The 21754-nt window shown below is 40.8% G+C and overlaps 1 protein-coding gene across 1 annotated transcript; it reads right to left on the reverse strand.

Annotated features, from left to right (window-relative positions):
• Nucleotides 1-8690: 8690 nt before the first annotated feature.
• Nucleotides 8691-9504, reverse strand: LOC132608102 (uncharacterized). The gene is made up of 2 exons (XM_060322175.1): nucleotides 9268-9504; nucleotides 8691-8903 (listed from the first exon to the last, which is right to left on the reverse strand). Exons 1-2 carry the CDS (start codon nucleotides 9502-9504, stop codon nucleotides 8691-8693), a joined length of 450 nt encoding a protein of 149 aa, XP_060178158.1.
• Nucleotides 9505-21754: the final 12250 nt, after the last annotated feature.

Below are 21754 nucleotides of genomic sequence, written 5' to 3' on the forward strand. Positions count from 1 at the left end.
GACTAAGCTTACCCTTTTTTCCAAATCTCATGACGCCATTCATCAGTGACACCTTCAAGACTACCCAGTCATCAACTTGGAACTCTAAGTTTCGTCAGCGATTATCCACATAAGACGTTTTCCGACTGTGGGCTGTCAATAACCGATCCTGAACAAGCTTAACTTTCTCCACTGCCTGCTGGATCAAATCTGGCCCTACTAATTTAGTCTCCTAACTTCAAGCCATGTAATTGGCGATCTACACTTGCGCCCATACAAAGCCTCATACAGGGCCATCTGGATGCTGGAATGATAACTATTGTTGTATGCAAACTCAATAAGTGGCAAATGATCTTCCCATCTGCCTCTAAAATCTAACACACATGCCCGTAGCATATCTTCGAAAGTCTGAATGGTACACTCAGCTTGTCCATTAGTCTGGGGATGAAATGTCGTGCTAAGACTCACCTGAGTCCCCTAACTCTCTTGTAAAGACTTCCAGAAATTGGTTGTAAACTATGCGCCTCTATCAGAGATAATGGATACTGGAACACCATGGAGTCGTACTATCTCTTTAACGTAAAGCTTTGTATAGTCTCCAGCTGAGTATGTAGTTCTGGCAGGTAGAAAATGAGCTGATTTCGTAAGTCTATCCATAATTACCCATATGGAATCATACTTACGCTGAGAATGAGGAAAGCCTGTAATGAAATCCATATTAATCACTTCCCATTTCCAAGTCGAAATTCCATAGCTTACAATAATCCACCAGGCTTCTGATGTTCAATCTTTACCTGCTGACAGTTAAGACATTGAGCTACAAACTCTGCTATATCTTTCTCCATTCCATCCCACTAATAAATTGACTTAATATTATGATACATTTTCGTCGCTCCCGGATAAACAGAATAACATGAACAACGGGCTTCCTCCAAAATCTGGTGACGTTACCCTGCAACATCAAGAACGCATAATCTGCCTCGATATCTGAGAACTCCATATGCAATAATCTCAAATGTAAGACTTTTTCTTCTGAGGAGATATATCTCTATAATGAACTAACATGGGATTTTCTTACTGGTACTCTTTTACCTCAACTACTAATGACGAAACAGCTGAATTCTGAATAGTAACTCCCGTACTGCCCGAGTTCATTAATCGAACTCCTAGGCTAGCTAACTGTTAAAGCTCACGAGCTAACTCCCTCTTCTCTGGCTGAACATCACATAAGCTACTCATGGATCTACGGCTAAGAGCATCGACTACGACGTTCGCCTTCCAGAATGATACAAAATACTAACATCATAATCTTTCAATAGTTCCAACCATCGCCTTTGCCGCAAGTTCAACTCTTTCTGCTTGAAAATATATTGAAGACTTTTGTGGTCTGTATAAATATCAACATGGATGCCATAAAAATAATGCCTCCACATTTTCAATGCATGAATCACCGCAGCCAACTCTCGATCATGGGTTGGATAATTTCTGCTCATGTTTCCGCAATTGCCTTGATGCATAAGCAATAACCTTACCGTACTGCATCAATACACAACCTAGTCCAACGCCTGAGACGTCAAAATAAATAATATATCCCTCTGATCCTTCTGGAAGCGTCAGAATCGAAGACGAAGTCAATCTGTCCTTTAACTCGTGGAAACTGCGCTCACAAGCATCTGTCTATTGAAATTTAGCTGATTTCTGAGTCAGCTTTGTCATTGGTGCATAAATAGAAGAAAAACCTTCTACATTTCTCTTATAATAACCTGCCAAACCTATAAAACTATGGACTTCAGTAGGTGTAGTAGGTCTCGGCCAAGTCTTCACATTTTCAATCTTCTGGGTATCCACCCGAATACCATCAGCTGAAATAATGTGCCCTAGAAAAGCTACTGAATTCAACCAAAACTCATATGTAGATCAGATCGCATATAACTTCCGAGCTTGAAGAATTCTAAGGAAAACATGTAAATGGTCTGCATGCTCTGCCTCGGATCGAGAATACACCAAAATAGCATCGATGAACACAATCACAAAGGAAAGGCCTGAATACACTGTTCATCAAATCCATAAACACCTCGTATGCATTGGTTAACCCGAACAACATTACCCGAAACTCAAAATGACCATCTCTAGTTTTGAAGGCCGTCTTCGGGATGTCCTTCTCTCTGACTCTTACCTGGTGGTAGCCAGATCTCAAATCTATCTTTGAGAACCATTTGGCACCCTCCAATTGATCAAATAAATCATCAATTCTTGGGAGTGGATATTTATTCTTTATCATTACCTTATTCAGTTGTCTGTAAGGAACCATTTTTATTTCTTACAAATAACACGGGCTTTCCCCACGGCGACGAACTAGGCCTAATAAAGCTTTTCTCAAGCAAATCCTTCAGTTGCTTCTTCAACTCTTTCAATTCTGCAGGAGTCATTCTATAAGGAGGAATAGATATGGGCTTAGTATCCAGTAGCACGTCAATGAAAAAATCAATCTCTCGTTCTGGTGGAAGGCCTGGAAGCTCGTCTAGGAGCACATTTGGAAATTCATTAACTACTGGGACAGACTAAAGAGCCGGCGGCTTTGCCTCTGTATCTTGAACCCGGACTAAGTGGTAAATACAACCTTTAGCAATCATCTTCCTTGCATTGAGATAGGAAAAACCTACCTCTCGGGGATGCTGTGTTACCCTTCCATTCTAAAATTGGTTCTCCTGGAAACTGTAAACAAACCATTTTTGTCCTATAATTGACATTGGCATAATAAGAAGCCAACCAATCCACACCCATAATAACATCAAAATCTACCATATTTAGTTCAATCAAATCAGCCATAGTATGATGGTCAGAGAATACGACCACACAATTTCTATACACCCGTGTAGCTACCACTGGGTCACCAACGGGAGTAGACACCTCAAAAGGTTTAATTGACTCAGGTTTCACCCCAAATCGACCGGCAATATAAGGAGTAACATATGACAATGTAGAACCTGAATCAATCAATGCATATACATCGTGAGAAGATATTGATAATATACCTATAAGCATACCAGGTGAAGACTCAAGATCCTGTCACCCAGCTAGTGCATAAATGCAGTTCTGAGGACCGCTCGAACTAGATGCTCATCCTCTACCTCTACTACGGCTTACTGGTGTCTGTGAACTCTACCCTAGAGGGCGTACAGACGATGAAGAACCTACTACTGAATCTGTAGGCTGCACTATACCTCTACCACCTCTCGATGGATAGTATCGCATCATATGGCCTGTCTGACCGCAGGCATAACAAGCATCTGAACCTAAGCGGCACTGTCCCAAATGTAGCTTACCATACTGAGTACATCATGGTAAAGGTAGTCTCATCTGACTTGAATCACCCCTATACTGGGAACCCATAGCTCCGGAATAAATATGTTGATCTAATCTCTTGCCTGCAATTCGAGGAGGTGCACTAGCTTTTGAATGGACTGAGTCCCTAGAATACTCCTGTCTATGACTCCCTCTAAACTCACTAACAGCACCTGAGGATTTGACCATCTTACTATAGCCCCTATCATACTCACACTCACTCCTCCGTTGTTGCTGTCACTCCTCTAGATTCTGAGCGTGGGCCTGAATGCGAGAAATATCCATACCATCCTAAAGTGAGGCCATCAAACAATCATCAATAAAATGGGGTCCCAAACCGCTGGACGCGATCTCCCATATCAGCTACCATAGTTGGAGCATACCTAGCCAAAGAATAAAAAGGAAGGTTATACTCCCGAGCACTCATATTCCCTTGTCTGAGGTTCACGAATCTATCAACTCTAGCCCGTCAAACTTCTGGCGGCAAATAATGTCAGAGAAAAGCATCTATAAACTCTTGCCATACTGGTGGAGGTGCATTTACCTCTCTAGAAGACACCCAGGTACTATACCAATGAACAACCACATATCGCAATCTATAAGAGGCCAACTCTACCGACTTAACATCTGAGGCATGCATTACCCGCAATGTCCTCAACATCTCATCTATGAATTTCTGCGGGTCCTCGTCTGGTTTTGACCCAAAGAATTCTGGAGGGTCTAAGTTGATGAAATCATGAACTCTAGCGCTGACAGCTCTATCACAATAACCCGTACCTTGCCTCTTGGCCTGAGCGGCTACTAACTGGGTCAACAACTGAATGGCCTCCTTCATCTCCTGGCCTGAGGCATCCGGTGGAGGAACTGGGGGTGCTGGAGCTGGAGCTGGAGCTGAGGTTCCTTTATGCTCCTCTGGAGCGGGCAGAGTATGAGAGGACCGAGATGGAACCTCATTCTGGGACTCGCCCTCATCTACTTCTGTAGGCGGTACCTGTTCAGTCCTCCTACCTGCCGCTGACTTTCCCTTCTAGGCTGCAGTAACTTTTCTCTTCACAGGCACCGCTGAAATCACAACACACGATTAGGAAAAAAAAGAAATCCTAATAACATGGCTCTATTGCACGATCTAAGATGAGAAAGAAAGGTTAATTATTCCTAAATTCCCCACAGCCTCTTGTTTATAAGTGTGGCGCGCTGCACACCCATAAATAAGACACTACTGGACACAACACGTAGACAAACCCTAGGACGAACTGCTTTGATACCATTTTTGTCACGACCCAACTAGAGGGTCATGACGGGTACCCGGAGCTAACCTACCGAGCACCTCTAGCATAGTTCTCATTATCACTCTAGGTGGACCATGAAAGATAACTTATGAATATCAAAATCTGAAAAGGCATGAATGCACAAAATAATAGTTCATCTATATGATCATCATCAATTATGCCCATATATGTATGTATATATATATATACAAGCCGACAAGGCTGCCAAAAATGATACATAGAAATATGAACCGATGAGGTTACAGAACATCTAACTATGTATATCTATCTACGAGCCTCTACGTGGAGTACATTACATAATAAAGACGGGACGGGATCCCGCCATGCCTATGTATATATATACACAAAAGAATAGTACCAGCTAAACTATGGCTCCAGAACAAATGGAGTGCTCATGTGTAATCGCTGATGAAGCAGCCTAGGGGTCTGGTCCGTCTCCCTGTCTACATGCAGGCATGAATGCAGCGTCCACAACAAAAAGGACGTCAGTACGAATAATGTACTGAGTATGTAAGGCATGAATAACAACATAAAGAAAAAACAGGGAATAAATATGAGATAGGAGAGATAGCATGTATATCTGATTGCCTCTTAAGGCGGATATCATGCATGTTTAGCCTTTTTAAAAAAAAATCTTACATACATATATAATATAAGTGTTAGTGCTGCGGAACGTGCAGCCTGTTCCATTTATCATATCATCCCGCGTCCGGGGTAACATCATAATCTGCCCACTGCAGTGGTGTGCATATCTTCGTGCCTGCCCGACTGACTATAACGCGGCGCAGTGTGAGAAAATACATACATATATATAAAGCATGCATGAGAGCCCAAAGAAATCCTTACAACTCTATCGGAGTGATGTAAGGTCGGTGAACCTTCGATTTCTATTATGGAGTCATCATCATCGCTATATCTCACTTTGAAAGAACAACTACCATAAGATGAGATCAACAACAATGAATAAAACCAATAATCATGGACAAGCTCAATAATATCATGAGAACATCAAGAACTATAAGCTTTGGTATCTCTAGAAATGGAATCATCACCATCATCATCATTATCATCATCATCACGGAGAACATTTATCAACAATATCATAAGAGCTTTGAGAATTAGGAGCTTCTAGCATTTCTAGGAATAGGGATATTATGGATGTCGTGTGCAAGTTCACAACATAGGAATCATGCCTTAAGAAAGAAAGGGTTAGCCTTAACATACCTTTACGCCTCCTTAACCACTTAATGTTCCCCTCCCAAGCTCGCAAATCTACCTTCAAGAAGATTCATACTAAGGTTAAGTCTTGTTAACACTCGTAAGTTCAAGGACTCTAATCTAAAACATGTCTAAGGAATAAAAATTGTCTAAACAAATAACCACAATGTCTGGAGTAGGAAGTAGACATCATAAAATGAAGATCTTCAAGCGGTCTGGCATGTATAGAAGCTCCCTCTAAATCTGTCAGCAAATGTCCTCAACGCTAAATGTGAGGTAGGGTAGCAGTCTTTGGATCACAATTTGCATTTAAAAGAATGCAGCAAGGTGGTATCAGTACAAACACTATGTACCGGTAAGCATCATAGGCCGACTAAGATTAGTATCACGCATATATCATAAAATCAATAAAATAGACAAGCTATCCAACAACACGAAATCAATAAATTAACAACAAGTCAACCAAGGATAATCACGAATCAAGTAACCTAAAGATATCAAGAATCAAATCAACGAAAACAACAAACGGGAACAAGTCCTTGAACAATAACCATATATTCGTTGTATACACATGCTAATTGATGTCATTGCTCAGTAGTCATGATCTGCAGGGGACCCATGGTATCCATGTACCACTCGTTCCGGATACTCATCAGACTCGAGCCATAAATCCTCTGCTCTGGAAAGAACCTCGGACGCGGTCCACATCATGTACCACTCATTTTCAAAACGAACCTCGGACCACGAGCCCATAAAATAGGTCACAATCCTCATGTCGGTCAAATATGCCTTTTCATATATCTATACATAATAGTATTTCTTGCCCTCTTATTATTAATGCTCATATCATCATTTTGTATCACAATTTCACCGAGAAGATCATATTAGTTTCTCATCACAACAACATCAAACGGGAGGTTCAACATAATGAATAGTGGCACGAAGCCCACACTGTCACTCATCAATTTCAAATAGGAGATCAACCACGCACACATCATGTTTGAAGACTAGACATGCTTTCTCCTATTGAATTCACAACACATACAATCAAGTAATCAAAGTCTAACTCAAGTAGACTGTAACCTACCTCAAACGTAGAGCTAGAACAACACAAATCACTCTGCTACATCTTTTCCCTTCCATAAATCCTAGAAATGCTCAAAGTCTAGAAATAAGAATGCTCAATGAGTCACAATTACTCTAGTCACAAAATTAATTCAAGAACACTTTTCCCTTTAGCCCCATTCCCATGGGTGAATGATTTCTAGGTGCAACAGCACCTAACAATGGCCTTAGTAACCACTAATCATCAATTTATAAAAAAAATTAATCAACACATCAATTACAAGCAGTTTCCATGGTCAAGCTACCATTTTTATGAAATCCTAAGTCTCAATTTACTTAGTTCATGGCTCTAATGGATCAATTCATGATTAAAAGGAGATAACCCAAGCCATTAGACGATAAACACATGATAGCAATCATAACCCATCAATTTTAGAAGGTTTATTAGTTTCTAGGGTTATTACTGCTAATTTACCATTGCAGACCCATAAAAGGGATGATAATCATGAAGATGATAACGTAATGATTGAAGGGAATGGTTGAGACTTACCTCTTAAGAATATTCTTACCCTAGCTTAGAAATTCGCCTTAGGTGCTTATGGGGAAATGTTTTGGAGTTTTATGAATAAAGAATTCGGAAGTAAGTGTTTAAAACATGGTTATTATTTTCCATCGACCGCTACAGCGGTCGTTACGCCGCTGTGGATAGCGGGCCACGCTAATCCTGACCTCCGCCATGGCCAGCTTGACCCAGCTATAGTAACGTCGCCATAGCGGTCCCGTGCCCGCCATAGCAGACACAATGGAACCTGACTGTCCGCTAGCGGCGAGGGCTCACCCCCGCCACAGCGGTACTACTGAGGCAGTAAGCTCGCAATTTTCACAGTTTTTCAACTCTACCACTCAACATTTCATCTGAGGCCACACAAACATAAATAAAACATGCACATAGACATAAAAACACCATACGAATCCCCCCGTGGCCTCGGAATTCCTAACAGAGTTCTACTTTCCTACGTCACCCCCAGATGGACTCCACACAATCAAACAAAAATCACAAACAAGTCAAGTTTTCAGTTCTTAGACTTATAGAATCGAGTTTCTGTTAGCTCGTTCTACCCTTAGGAAGGTTCTATTTGGTGGGGCGATCCTAAATTTTCCATAATGACCAGGAGGGTCGTTACACCAGATACCAATTAAAACAACGTTCGTCCCCGAACGGAAAAGGATGAGAAATCTAGGGAAAAATTCCTGTCTCGGCTAAAAGCGGAGGACACTTGCTACGCATATCAAATTCTGTCTCCTAAGTAGCTTCCTCCACCAGGCGATTCTTCCACTGAACTTTCACGGAGGCTATTTTATTAGACCTCAACTTGCGAACATCCCTATCTAAGATGGCAACAGGATCTTCCTCATATGACAAGTTCTCATCTAGCAACACCGAATCCCAACAGATTATGTACGAACCGTCACCGTGGTACCTCTTCAACAACGAAACGTGAAATACCAGATGAACGCTGATAGACCCAGAGGTAAAGCCAACTTATAAGCTACCTTCCCCACACGTTTGAGAATCTCAAACGGTCCAATGTACCTCGAGCTAAGCTTGCGCTTCTTCCCAAACCTCATCGCACCCTTTATGGGTTAGACTTTTAACAACACTTATTCTCCCTCTCCAAACTCAAGAACTCTGACTTTGCAGTCCGCAAACTCTTTTTTCCTACTCTTTAATGCCAGAAGCTTAGCTTGAATCACCTTCAACTTATCTAAGGATTATCTCATAAGATCCGTACTCTAAGGTCTCACCTCAAACGCATCAAACCACCCAATAGAAGACCTATACCTCCTCTCATACAACTCCTCAAACGGATCCATACCAATGCTCGAGTGGTAGCTATTATTATATGCAAACTCAGCCAATGGCGAGAACTGATCCCAATGACCCCCAAAGCCTATTACACAAGCCTGAAGCATATCTTCAAGAACCTGAATAGTCCGCTCGGACTGCTGTCAGTTTGAGGGTGGAAAGTTATACTAAGGTCCAACCTAGTACCCAATTCCTCATGCAAATACTCCCAAAATCTAGATGTGAACATCGTGCCCCTGTTGGAAACAATGGAGATAGGAACCCTATGTAGCCTAACCACCTCACGAATGTACATCTTGGCCAATTTCTTTGCATCATAAGTTATCCGCATCGAAATAAAGTGGGCAGACTTAGTCAATTTGTCAACAATAACTCAGATAGAATCAAACTTCCCCAACGTCTTCAGAAGACCAACCACGAAATCCATTGCTATTCTTTCCACTTCCACTCAGGAATGGGCATCCTCTGAAGTGTACCCTCAAGTTTCTGATGTTCATACTTTACCTGTTGGCAGTTCAGACACTGAGCAAGAAATTCCACTATATCACGCTTCATTTTAGTCCACCAGTAGTGTTGTCTCAAATTGCAATACATCTTATTAGCGCCAGGATGGATAGAGTATCTCGAACTGTGAACCTCTATCAGAATGGTCTTAATCAAATCACCCACACGTGGCACGCAAACTCGCCCTTTAATCCGCAGCACCCCTTCTTCATCGATCACAGCCTCACCTCGCAACATCTTGTCACGAATTTTACACAACTTAGCATCCTCAAACTTCTTAGCCTTAATCTGCTCTAGAAATGATGATCGAGCCTCAACACAAGCCAACACCCTGCCCGTGTTAGAAATATCCAGCCTTATAAAACTGTTAGCCAAAGTCTGAACATCTTTAGCTAACGGACGCTCTAAAGAAATTAAACGAGCCAGACTTTCCATACTAGCCGACTTCCTGCTCAACGTGTCAGCCACTACATTTTCTTTACCAGAATGGTACAAGATGGTGATGTCATAATCTTTCAGCAGTTTCATCCATCTCCGCTGCCTAGAGTTCAGATCCCTCTGAGTGAACACATGCTGCAAACTGTGTTGATCAGCGTACACCTCACAATGGACACCATACAAGTAGTGCCTCCAAATTTTTAGCGCGAACACCACTGTTGCCAGTTCTAAGTCATTAGTAGGATAGTTTTTCTTATGCACTTTCAACTGCTGAGAAGCATAAGCAATCACCTTCTTTTCCTGCATCAAAACAACACCCAAACCAAAACGTGAAGCATCACAATAAACAACAAAATCCTTTCCCTCCACTGGGAATGGTAGAATAGGCGTTGTAGTCAACAAAGTCTTGAGCTTTTGGAAGCCCTCCTCTCACTCGTCGGACCACTGAAACAGTACCTCTTTCTGAGTCAAACGAATCAAATAAGAAGCAATAACGGTGAACCCTTTCACGAACCGACGATAATAGCTAGCCAGACCCACAAAACTACGAATTTCGGTCATTGATGTGGGCCTAGCCCATTCCCTGACTGCCTGAATTTTTGCGAATCCACCATGATACCTTTCTTCGAAATTACATTCCCCAAGAAGGACACAGAAGACAACCAGAATTCACACTTGGAGAATTTAGCATACAACTCTTTCTCCCGCAATACCCCAAAAGCAATCCTCAAATGTTTCTCATGCTCCTCCTTACTTATAGAATACACCAGGTTATCATCATTGAACACTATTATGAAAGAGTCTAAAAAGGGCTTAAACACACTGTTCATCAAATCCATGAATGCAGTTGGGGCATTAGTAAGCCCAAAAGACATAACCAAGAACTCATAGTGTCCATACCTGGTCCAAAAAGATGTCTTAGGAACATCCTCTGCCCAAATCTTTAACTAGTGATACCCTGACCTTAAGTCAATTTTAGAGAACACAGAAGCTTCATGTAACTGATCAAACAAGTCATCAATACGGGGAATAGGATACTTGTTTCGGATAGTTACCTTATTCAGCTGACGGTAATCGATACACATACACATAAACCCATCTTTCTTTTTAACAAACAATATAGGAGCACCCCAAGAAGAGGCACTCGGGCGAATAAGCCCCTTACTCAAAAGATCTTGTAACTGTTCTTTCAATTCCCTGAGCTCCACTGGCGCCATCCTATAAGGTGGAATAGAGATAGGACGAGTCCCTGGGTCTAAATTAATCCTAAAATGAATGTCACGGTCAGGTGGCATACCTGGCAAGTCCGCGGGGATTACGTCCGTAAACTCGCATACCACTGGAACCGAATCAATAGATGGAGTATCTACACTAGTGTCACGGATATGTGCCAAATAAGCTAGACAACCCTTCTCCACTATCTTCCTAGCACGAACGAATGATATGACTTTCTTAGAGAGAGGACTAAGTGGTATATCCCGTATTTTCGAACGTCGGATTATTTGTAAGCTGAGGTGGGGCCCACACGTCAAGATTTTTTTTTTGGAACATGTGATAAGTTATATGAATCGCATATGTAAAGTTAAACACAACTCGTGAAGGGCCCTTGGGCCAAATCAAAGTGGAAGCCCTCCAAACGAATATTTTTAAGAAAACGTTTTCGGGTGACCTGACTTCGAGGGGCAAAAACGGTATTATAAGTTTGGAATTTGGAAAATTACCAAGCAATAGAAGTTGTAGATAATTGAATTAGCTTTCCAACCATAGGTCGTGGGTTCCCAGGTGACGTCGGTACAAGGAGATATGGACGTTTTAAGGTCGAAAGGTCAGTGGGCTAGGCCCAACTCGGGACCAACCGGGTTGGCCCAAAAAAATAAATAAAAAGGAATTAAGGCCCAAAAGAGATGGGGTGGCCGGCCAACATGGCCCAAGCCCATGGAATTTTATAAATTTCCATGTGCTAAATTAAAATAAAGGACCATATATGAGTCATACTTCATTAGAAGCTTCAAGAGAATTAGACAAGGAGAAAAACAAGAATAGCAAGAGCAAGAAGATCCTATACGGCTTTGGCCATAGAAAAATTTAGCTCTTTGAAATCTTTCTCCAAAAATTGTTTTCTTGTGGTATTTCCACTAATTCAAGGGTCCTTTACAACTTGGTGTAGTTATTTTGGAAGAAAGGGCATTTGTTTCTTCAAGTTGACAACTTGGTCAAGTGAAGAAGATTGTGGAAAAAGGTAAGAATCAATTAATTTTTCTTATGTTATGAAGTTTGGTTTATGTTGTAGTATGTAGAAATGAGTAGAATTTATGAAAATATGGAAGTTTGCAAAGTGGGTGTGTTTATATGAAGGTGGCCGTGTGTGTGTGTTAATGTATAGATATGATGAGTTGAATTTTTGTGTTGTATTCTAGTTGTGGTTATGGTGGAATTTATATTGGAAATGAAAGTTGAATGAATTTGGTTGAAGTTGGAAATATAGGTGTTGGCCATGTGATGTATGGAATTGGAATGGAAATGGATTAATTTTGTTTAATGTGTTAGTTGTGTTGTTGTGATCCTTATGATGTAAATGAGGGCTAAATGGTTTAAGTTGGCAATAAAATGGATTGTAGAAGGTTATGTCATTTTAGTGTGATTTTATGATATTATGGAAAATGAAGTTGTGAAAGTATGGATTGATGTTGTTGATCATGAATTTGCAAGTAGAAAATGTGTTTTGATGGTTTTGTTGTATATGTAAGACTTTTGGGTGAAATATGGAATTGATGGAATTATTGAATATTGGATATATGGCTTGGAATATTCTTGGCCTATGTTTGTATGATCTTAAATTAGTGTATGAATATGGAAATATTGATATTGACTTGAAAGTGTAAAGTTGGTTTGGAAGTTGTTGCATTATTCGGAAAAGAAGACTATTTATGTTAGAATGCATTTTAGTCGATCATTGATGACTATTGGTATTGTTGTTTGGTATGGTTGTTGTTATTTGAGCCGAGTTGAATATCGGGGATGTTGTATGTATAGGGGAGATGCTGCCCAGATTTCTATAGACAAGTATTGATTAAGATTGAACTTTTAAACCTTATGATTAATATTTGGTAAATGTGACCAAATGTAGATTTTGGACGAAACGGGATTTGAATTTGGAGAGGCGTAAGGAGCGAATAAGGTATGTAAAGCTCACCCTTTCCTTCTCTTGGCATGTCCTAGATGTATTAGGTTTGAAGTTGGACCTCGGGGACTACTCTACTCTTCGAAATCCGCGTCTAAATTTGCCCCTTTTCCATTAAGTGGAATTGAACTAATTATGTTGCAAATGGTTAGGAAAGTTGTTTAAATACCTAGAACTTGTGTAAATAAAATCCGATTACCTTAAAACCCTCATAAGAGACTCCATAAAGTTTATTACACATACCTTGTGTCCGCCACCTCGTTTGACCCGAGGTGGGCCCACTACTCCCGGATTTTTCTGATTTGTTCCGTTTGACTTGTTCTGAAGTAGAATTCAAAGGAAACTCTTGGTTACTCTTCTAACTACCATATGACGTTTGTTTGAATTATTTTGTTGAGTTCCATAATGCATTTTGAAACATGAAAACGATTTCAGAAAGCTTATTTTGATATAAACCATCGTGACATCCGAAAGGCATACGCTATGATTACCGTTCAATCTCTTTTATATGATTTGCCATCTGAGTTATGCTATCGAGATTCTGTAAATGTTATATTTTGATATGTTCAAACAATCCCAAAAGCTTTAATTCGATATAATCCCCCGCGACATCCGAAAGGTACGTGCTATGACTATCGTCTGATTTCTTTCATAAATGACCTGTCATTCGGATTATTCTGTCGAGTCTTTGTAAATATTTTATGATGCATAAGTTTCTCACTACTCCACTCGTGGATGCCTCAATGCTTCCTTCACTGAGCCCGGGCCAGGATATGTTCTCAAGTGTCTTCCACTGCATTGTTCGCCGTGCCTCGATGTGAGGGGGCAGGTATACATGTACATGGGTTGTGGAGTATGATGTGCCATGTACACTATTCTGATATGATATGATATGATATGATCTGATATGGCCATTTGATATGATATGCTATGCTACGAGGTTATTCCCCTTTTCTGATCCTTATGTGTTGTGGCACCAGCGTCGGGGGGTGACCACGTTCTGTCTGCCGAGTCCCTTGACAGGGGCCGGATATGATATGGCATATGTTTCTGTACTAACTCTTCATGTTTTGAAAATATGCATTTGATACTCTGGACATCTCACTCACATTTCCGTACGTCCTGTTTCGGTTATGATTTTGTTCCGTGATGGGACCAGGTATGGCATACGTTTTCTGTAAGTACTATTTATGCTTTATGATCAGCATTTTGCTAATCTGTATATTCCGTTCACTTTCTGTATCTTCTGTTCCGATTATGACTTTGTTTATTACGTTCCATGCTTTACATACTCAGTACATATTTCGTACTGACCCCCTTTCTTCGGGGGCTGCGTTTTCATGCCGCACAGGTACAGACTACAGATTTGCTTTTGCTGACCCGCCTGCATAGGACATCATTCTGCTATTCTGGAGCGCTCTTTTGTCCAGAGCCTATACCTTGGTACAGTCCGCTGCTATTGTATGTATGTATGTTATTCAGGGGTATGACGGGGCCCTGTCCCGTCTTATGATTCTGTTATGTTCTGTAGAGGTCTGTAGACATACTTGTGTGGGTTATGTATATGTTTTGGGTTGCTATGAACTAGGATAGCCTTGTCGGCTTCCATGTACTATATCTGTTTATCTGCGATAACTAGCAATGTCAACTGACTTTCTATTCATATAATCTGCTAATATGCTTGTTTGGGGTATTGGATACGTTTGGGTGTCCAGCACGGACACTAGTCGCGGCCTACGGGGTTGGGTCGTGACACTATGGTTACCCTTCCACTTAAGTCTAGGTGCCCCGGGCATAACTAAGGTAACAATTTTAGAGTGACAATCAAGAATCGCATAATGCGGGGACAACTAACTCATGCTTAAAATGACATCGAAATCTATCATATCTAGGATCATCAAATCTATCCAAGTACTATGCCCCATAAATGTAATAACACAAGAAGAGTAGACGCTATCTACCACCACTGAATCCCCAATCGGAGTAGATACATAAAAAGGGGCATCAAGAGTATCACACATCACATCCAAACCCACAGCAAAATATGTAGACACATAAGAAAAAGTAGAGCCCGAATCAAATAAAACAAAAGCCATCCGGTCATAAGCTGAGATAGTACCTGTGATGACAACATCGGAGGCCTCAGCGTCGGGTCTACCTGGGAAAGCGTACAAATGATTGCGCCTTCTTGTAGCCTGTGAACCACCGCGATTACCCTGCCCAGTCTGAGCCTCGCCCCTGTCGGGTTGTTGTCCGCCTCTGTCTACCTGAGGACCGCCTCAGTTAGGCTGGGCACCACCCCTACCCGGGGTGTGGCCACCCTGACCTACCGGTGCACGGTCCTTACCTCTTCTATTTGGTGCAAATAGAGCTCAGGGAGATTGATACTGAGTCTCCTATCCACCCTGTCTGAGTCTGGGACAATACCTCTTAATATGCCCTACCTCACCACACTCGTAACATGCACGGTCCAGCGTAGGTCACTTAACAAAAGCTGATGATGCAGTATAACCCCCATGCTGACCGGAAGCTAATTTGCCCTTGATGGCCCCCAACGGACATCTGTATAGCGGACTGAACCGGATGTCCTAAATACACCTGTGACCTTTGACCCCTCTAGAAAGAGTTACTGAAATTTCCACCCCTTCGAGCCTTCTTTTCTATCTGCTTTGCATGACTCTCATGTCTAATCCCCTCAACAACACCGACGTGCTCCACTAACTCCTAGAATGAAGCCCCAGTGGCTACAAGTTGAAGAGTTGATAGCTGAAGTCCAGTATTCAACCCTTTCACGAAATGCCTAATCTTCTCCTCCTCAGTAGGCAGTAACTGAAGAGCATATCGGGACAAGGAATGAAAACGAGACTCGTACACAGCAACATACGAGTTTTCCTGATCAATATTAGTAAACTCATCCTTCCGTCGGTCCCTCAGAGTACGCGGGACATACCTATCCAAGAACACTGAATAGAACTGAACTCAAGTTAACAGAGGTGACCCAGCTGGCCTGCACTCCACATATGCCCTCCATCATAACTTGGCAGCACCTAAGAACTGGAAGGTCACAAACTCCACACCGTACTTGTCCACAACCCCCATCTTATGATGCCTCTTGTGACAGTCTATGATGAACTCGTACGCATCCTCTGACTCAGTACCATAGAAAACCGGAGGCTTCATTTTAGTGAACCTCTAGAACAGATCATGCTCCTCACCAGTCATTACCGACCCTGCAACTGGCCTCGAAAAAGCCTCAAAATCGGGAAATTCATCTAAGCGAGGTGCCACTGCTGCGGCATGCTGAACCCCCGGAGCCTGAACTCTATCCGGACCTGGGGCTGCTATCTATGTGCCCCTACCTGCTGAAACGGCTGGTATAGCCCCGGCCTGTTATAGCCCATGTAACCAATTCAGCACCTGCGCCATCGCATCTGGTATGCCAGGAGCAGCTGCAGTCAGTGGCGGAACTAGTACTGTCGTTGGCTGGGTTGGTGCGGCTGCATCTCCCGCGGCCTTATTAGGAATCACTAGAGGCACGGGATCCATTATTGGGACTCCGACCCCAGTTGGGGCCGCCTCTCTACCAGCTCTTCCACCCCCACCTCTGCCTCTGGCTGCTGCCGCGCGTGTTCTCGCCATCTGCGAGAGAATGAAGGATAGTCAAATACCAATTTGAATCATCTAGATACCAATTGGAATCAAGTAGCACGAAAGAAAGAAAAGGAAAATTTTCTAGTGTCCGGTAGCCTCTCGAACATAAGTACAGACGTCTCCGTATCAATCCGCAAGACTCTACTAGAAATGTCCTTGTACGACGAGATCGATGAACCTAAAGCTCTGATACCAATTTTGTCATGACCTAACCCGCCAAGACTGGCACCCACACTAACTTCTAGTGGGCGAACCAACACGTAAACCATCTATTCATGCAAGTCCATTTTTTATACTAACCAATTCAATGATTTATTAACCACTCAAGCATAAGATAAATCAAATTAAGTCATGCCATAAGATAATGAAGTAAATGCAGAAGTCCTAACTATTACAAAACCCTAAAATTCGAAAGTCACTGTACAAGGACCTAATCTAAAATATGTCTAAGGAATGCAAAACTGTCTAAACAAATAACCACAATGTCTGGAGTAGGAGATAGACATCATAAAAGGAAAATCTTCGGGCAGCCTGGCATAGATAGAAGCTCACCCTAAATCATTCAGCAAATGGCCTCAACGCTAAATGTGAGGTCGGGTAGCAGTCTCTGGACCACAATTTACACTCAAAAGAATGCAGCAAGGTAGTATCAGTGCAAAGGCTATGTACTGGTAAGCATCATAGGCCGACTAAGATCAATATCACGCATATATCATAAAATCAATAAAATAGACAAGTCAGCCAACAACACAAAATCAATAAATCAACAACAGGTCAACTAAGGATAATCAGGAATCAAGTCACCCAAAGATATCAAGAATCAAATCAACGGAAACAACAAACGAGAACAAGTCCTCGAACAATAACCATATACTCGTTGTACACACATGCTAACTGATGTTATTGCTCAGTAGTCATGACCTACATGGGACCCACGGTGTCCATGTACCACTCGTTCTGGATACTCATGGGACTCGAGCTATAAATTCTTCGCTCCGTAAAGAACCTCGGACGCGGTCCACATCATGTACTACTCGTTTTCGGAACGAACCTCGGTCCACGAGCCCATAATCTAGGTCACAATCCTCATGTAGGTCAAATGTGCCTTTTCATATATCTATACATAATAGTATTTCTTGCCCTCTTATTATCAATGCTCATATCATCATTTTGTATCACAATTTCACCTAGAAGATCATATTAGCTTCTCATCATAACAACATCAAACTGTAGGTTCAACACAATGAATAGTGGCATAAAGCCCACACAGTCACTCATCAATTTCAAATAGGAGATCAACCACGCACACATCATGTTTGAAGACTAGAAATGATTTCTCCTATTGAATTCACAACACATACAATCAACTAATCAAAGTCTAACTCAAATAGACCTTAACCTACCTTAAACGTAGAGCTGGAACAACGCAAATCACTCCGCTACATTTTTTCCCTTCCATAAAGCCTCGAAATGCTCAAAGCCTAGAAATTACAATGCTCAATGAGTCACAATTCCTCTAGTCACAAAATTAATTCAAGAACACCCTTCCCTTTAGCCCCATTCCCATGGGTGAATGATTTATAGGTGGAACATCACCTAACAATGGCCTTAGTAACCACTAATCATCAATTTATAACAATATTTAATCAATACATCAATTACAAGCAGTTTTCATGGTCAAGCTACCATTTTTATGAAACCTTAAGTCTCTATTTACTTAGTTCATGGATCTAATGATTCAATTCATGATTAAAAGGAGTTAATCCAAGCCATTAGACGATAAACAGATGATAACAATCATAACCCATCAATTTTAGAAGGTTTATTAGTTTCTAGGATTATTACTACTAATTTACCATTGGAGACCCATAAAAGGGTTGATAATCATGAAGATGATAACGTAATGATTGAAGGGAATGGTTGAGGCTTACCTCTCAAGAATATTCTTGTCTTAGCTTAGAAATTCGCCCTAGGTGCTTGTGGGGAATTGTTTTGGAGTTTTATGAATAAAGAATTCGGAACTAAGTGTTTAAAACACGGTTACTATTTTTCGTCGATCGCTACAGCGATCGTTACGCTGCTACGGCGGACTCGCTATAGCGGCCAACTGCCCACTATAGCGGAACATGCTAATCCTGATCTCCACCATGGCGGGCCAGACCCCGCTATAGCGATGTCACCATAGCATTCCCATGCCTACCATAGCGGACACAGTCGAACCCGACTGACCGCTAGTGGTGAGGGCTCACCGCTACAGCGGTACCGCCACAGCGGTGCACCCCCCGTCACAGCGGTACTACTGAGGCAGTAAGCTCGCAATTTTCACAGTGTTTCAACTTTACCACTCAATATTTCATCTGAGGCCTCACAAACATAAATAAAACATGTACATAGACATAAAAACACCATAACGGGGTTCTACTTTCCTACGTCACCCCTCGATGGACTCCACACAATCAAACAAAAATCACAAACAAGTCAAGTTTTCAGTTCTTAGACTTATAAAATTGAGTTTCTATTAGCTGGTTCTACCATTGAGGAGGTTCTATTTGGTGGGGCGATCCCACATTTTCCATAACAACCGGGAGGGTCGTTACACAACTCCCAATCAACCATAACAACATCCACAATACCATAATCAAAGAATTATATTCAATTTGATCTCAAAATAATTCGAAATCTCCTTTCAAATTCATCTCATAGTCATCTTCTTCAATTCAACACTTTGTGACTTCTCCACTTTAATTCTTTTCCTTTCCAAGAGTTGCTAAACCTTTAAACCAATTCAATCATATGAATAATATGGAGAACATACCTTATAATAGAAGAGCATCACCGCATTCAACTTCTGCCAAGATCAACCTTATCACAACTTTGAAGAGAAGCAAGAATCATCATCTTCCATGGATTTATCTTGAGGTTTTGATGTTTGATCTTCTCTCTTGATGGTATGGAAGGTTTTGGAGTATTATGGAACCTTCAAGAACACTCTAATAATGTGGGGGAATAAGTGTGGGAGGTGGATATGAAAATGAGATCTTTTGAGACTTAAAAAGGTTTTAAAATCGCTCCCCCGTCTCAATTTGCGTTGGAGATGCGGCTCAGCATAATGAGCATGCGGCCGCTTCTCCCCTCCTCTCCTTGGGGAGGAGGTTGGGCAGTGAGGCCAGCCAATTTGGTGAGTTTGCGGCCAGTATACTGTGTAACGGTTCGCATTTTCGCGAGCGAGGTTAGTGCTCGGAAAAAGCTACTTTGAAGTCGTTGGTGCTTTTTCGGAATTTGTTTTAAAAGAGTTTCCACCTAATTTTTAGGAAATTAGGAAAACCAATTTTGAAGGGTTTATTCATACGCCGTGAAAAACTTCTTAATCCAAAGTTCTAGGTAAGAGTTTTGGTGATTCCCTAGGGAAGGTATTAGGCGCCCTAGTATTAAAGATATGTACTATACGGTTGACCTTCGAATATCAATGTGTGAGTATTTGCATGAACAGTTTATTTGACGTTTATTTTCCCGAAAAATCTGTCATTTTTGCATATCAGTTTGAAGAAATGAATCAAACCCCTTATATATAGGGTATTTCGGTTTGAATTTATAATATCTGATAAAATTAGTTCCTTTTACATATAAGGATAATGTTGTTTTGTAAAGGCAGAGTTGTTTTAAAGTTTGGAATAAATTAAATTCGTTCATGCTTAGACTCATACATGATCCAGGTTAGCCCGTCTAATACGTTTTTAGAACACCTTTATTTAGGACTTGCTTATTTTCTTAAAAAGGGTTTGCACGGGTTTTGCAAAAAGTTAGTCTAGGTAATCAAATTAATTATCTTGATTCCCAGAATTTTGTCTTAAATCCTCTAATTTGCTTATATAATACAAGAACAATTGTTGTCTTGGGCTTAGGCCCAAAATCTCGCCTTCTTTAAAAATGACTAGAGTTTGTTTAGTCTACGGCCCAAAGTTCATTATCATTTTTAGTTTTTGGGGCTAAGACCAAAACATACTTGTTTTTATTTTATCCGAAAAAATTTGATTGAATGGGGGCCGCAGACACGACTTTGAGTTGGGCTTTTGGCCCACAAACTCTATGACTTACCTTAATTTATTTCTAGAAAATGATGGATGCACCTCAGTATAAACGAATTATATATATGCTTAAAAAACTACCTTTGATTCATCTGACTTTTGGTTCAATAGCAGAACTGAATTTTTTGTAAATATGTCATTTACACAATTCTAAAATCATACCTTCGTCTGATTTGATTTTAAGAAGACAGTACTCGTTTTTGTAAAGCATTTTATTCATACAGTTTTGAAAACCCCCTTTTTGGCCTGATTTTTAAAACAAAAGAATGGAACTTGTTTTTGTAGGATACCTAATTCTGAAAATCCATTTTTTCGCCTAGAACAAAAATGGGACTTCGAAAAAGACAAGAACTTGACTAGACAGAGCATCTTTCTCAATTTTTACAAAAAAACTGATTTAGTCTAATTCTGGGAAAAAAGATGGTAACAACGTATTATTTTTTTTATTTTTTTGTAGAAGATGGGACTGATTCTTTTATTTCCTTTACTACCTTAGCCATTTATATCTCTTTTGGGAAAATGTTTACGCTAATCCGGGTTTTATAATCGCGTTGGGGCCTAAGGTCCACCTAAAAGGCATATGCACCGTTCGCCTAAGATGCCTAATTCAAAACGCAAAGGTTACAATAATAATGTGATTTGGTACAAATACAACATTTCAAATAAGATAACAAATTGACATGCTGAAAATTAAAGGAAAAGGAAATGAGTTAGGGGTGTACCAAACCCCCTTTAAAAGCCATTTTACTCATGGTTGGGCCATCATGCCATTTTCACTCATGGTTGGGCCTTCATAATATTAGCTTCCATTTTTTAGACTCAATAATTTGAAAGAATATTCCTGTTGGCCCAACAAGCTGGCTGGACTCTGGCCCAAGTGGTCGTGCAGTAGGAGGAAAAGAAAAAGGGAATTAAATTAGTATAGGTTTGGTAGGTCTAATACTATCAAGATTACACATTCATACATACATATTATATATATATATATATATATATATATATATATATATATATATATATATACGCGTACATTCCCATTTTATCTATGTTTGATGGACCTAATTCTATTGCAGCTATACATAATATATAGATACATATACACATATCTCCTCACTCGATCACAAGTGCTCAA

The sequence above is a fragment of the Lycium barbarum genome, chromosome 8, assembly GCF_019175385.1.
Source record: "Lycium barbarum isolate Lr01 chromosome 8, ASM1917538v2, whole genome shotgun sequence".
NCBI classification, from domain to species: Eukaryota; Viridiplantae; Streptophyta; class Magnoliopsida; order Solanales; family Solanaceae; genus Lycium; species Lycium barbarum.

Coding starts and splice junctions, on each gene's coding strand:
- LOC132608102 (XM_060322175.1), bottom strand. CDS start 9,504: ATGTTGCGAGGTGAGGCTGTGATCGATGAAGAAGGGGTGCTGCGGATT. Junction 8,904..9,267: donor AGTGTCTGAACTGCCAACAG/GTAAAGTATGAA, acceptor TCAAACTGACAG/CAGTCCGAGCGGACTATTCA.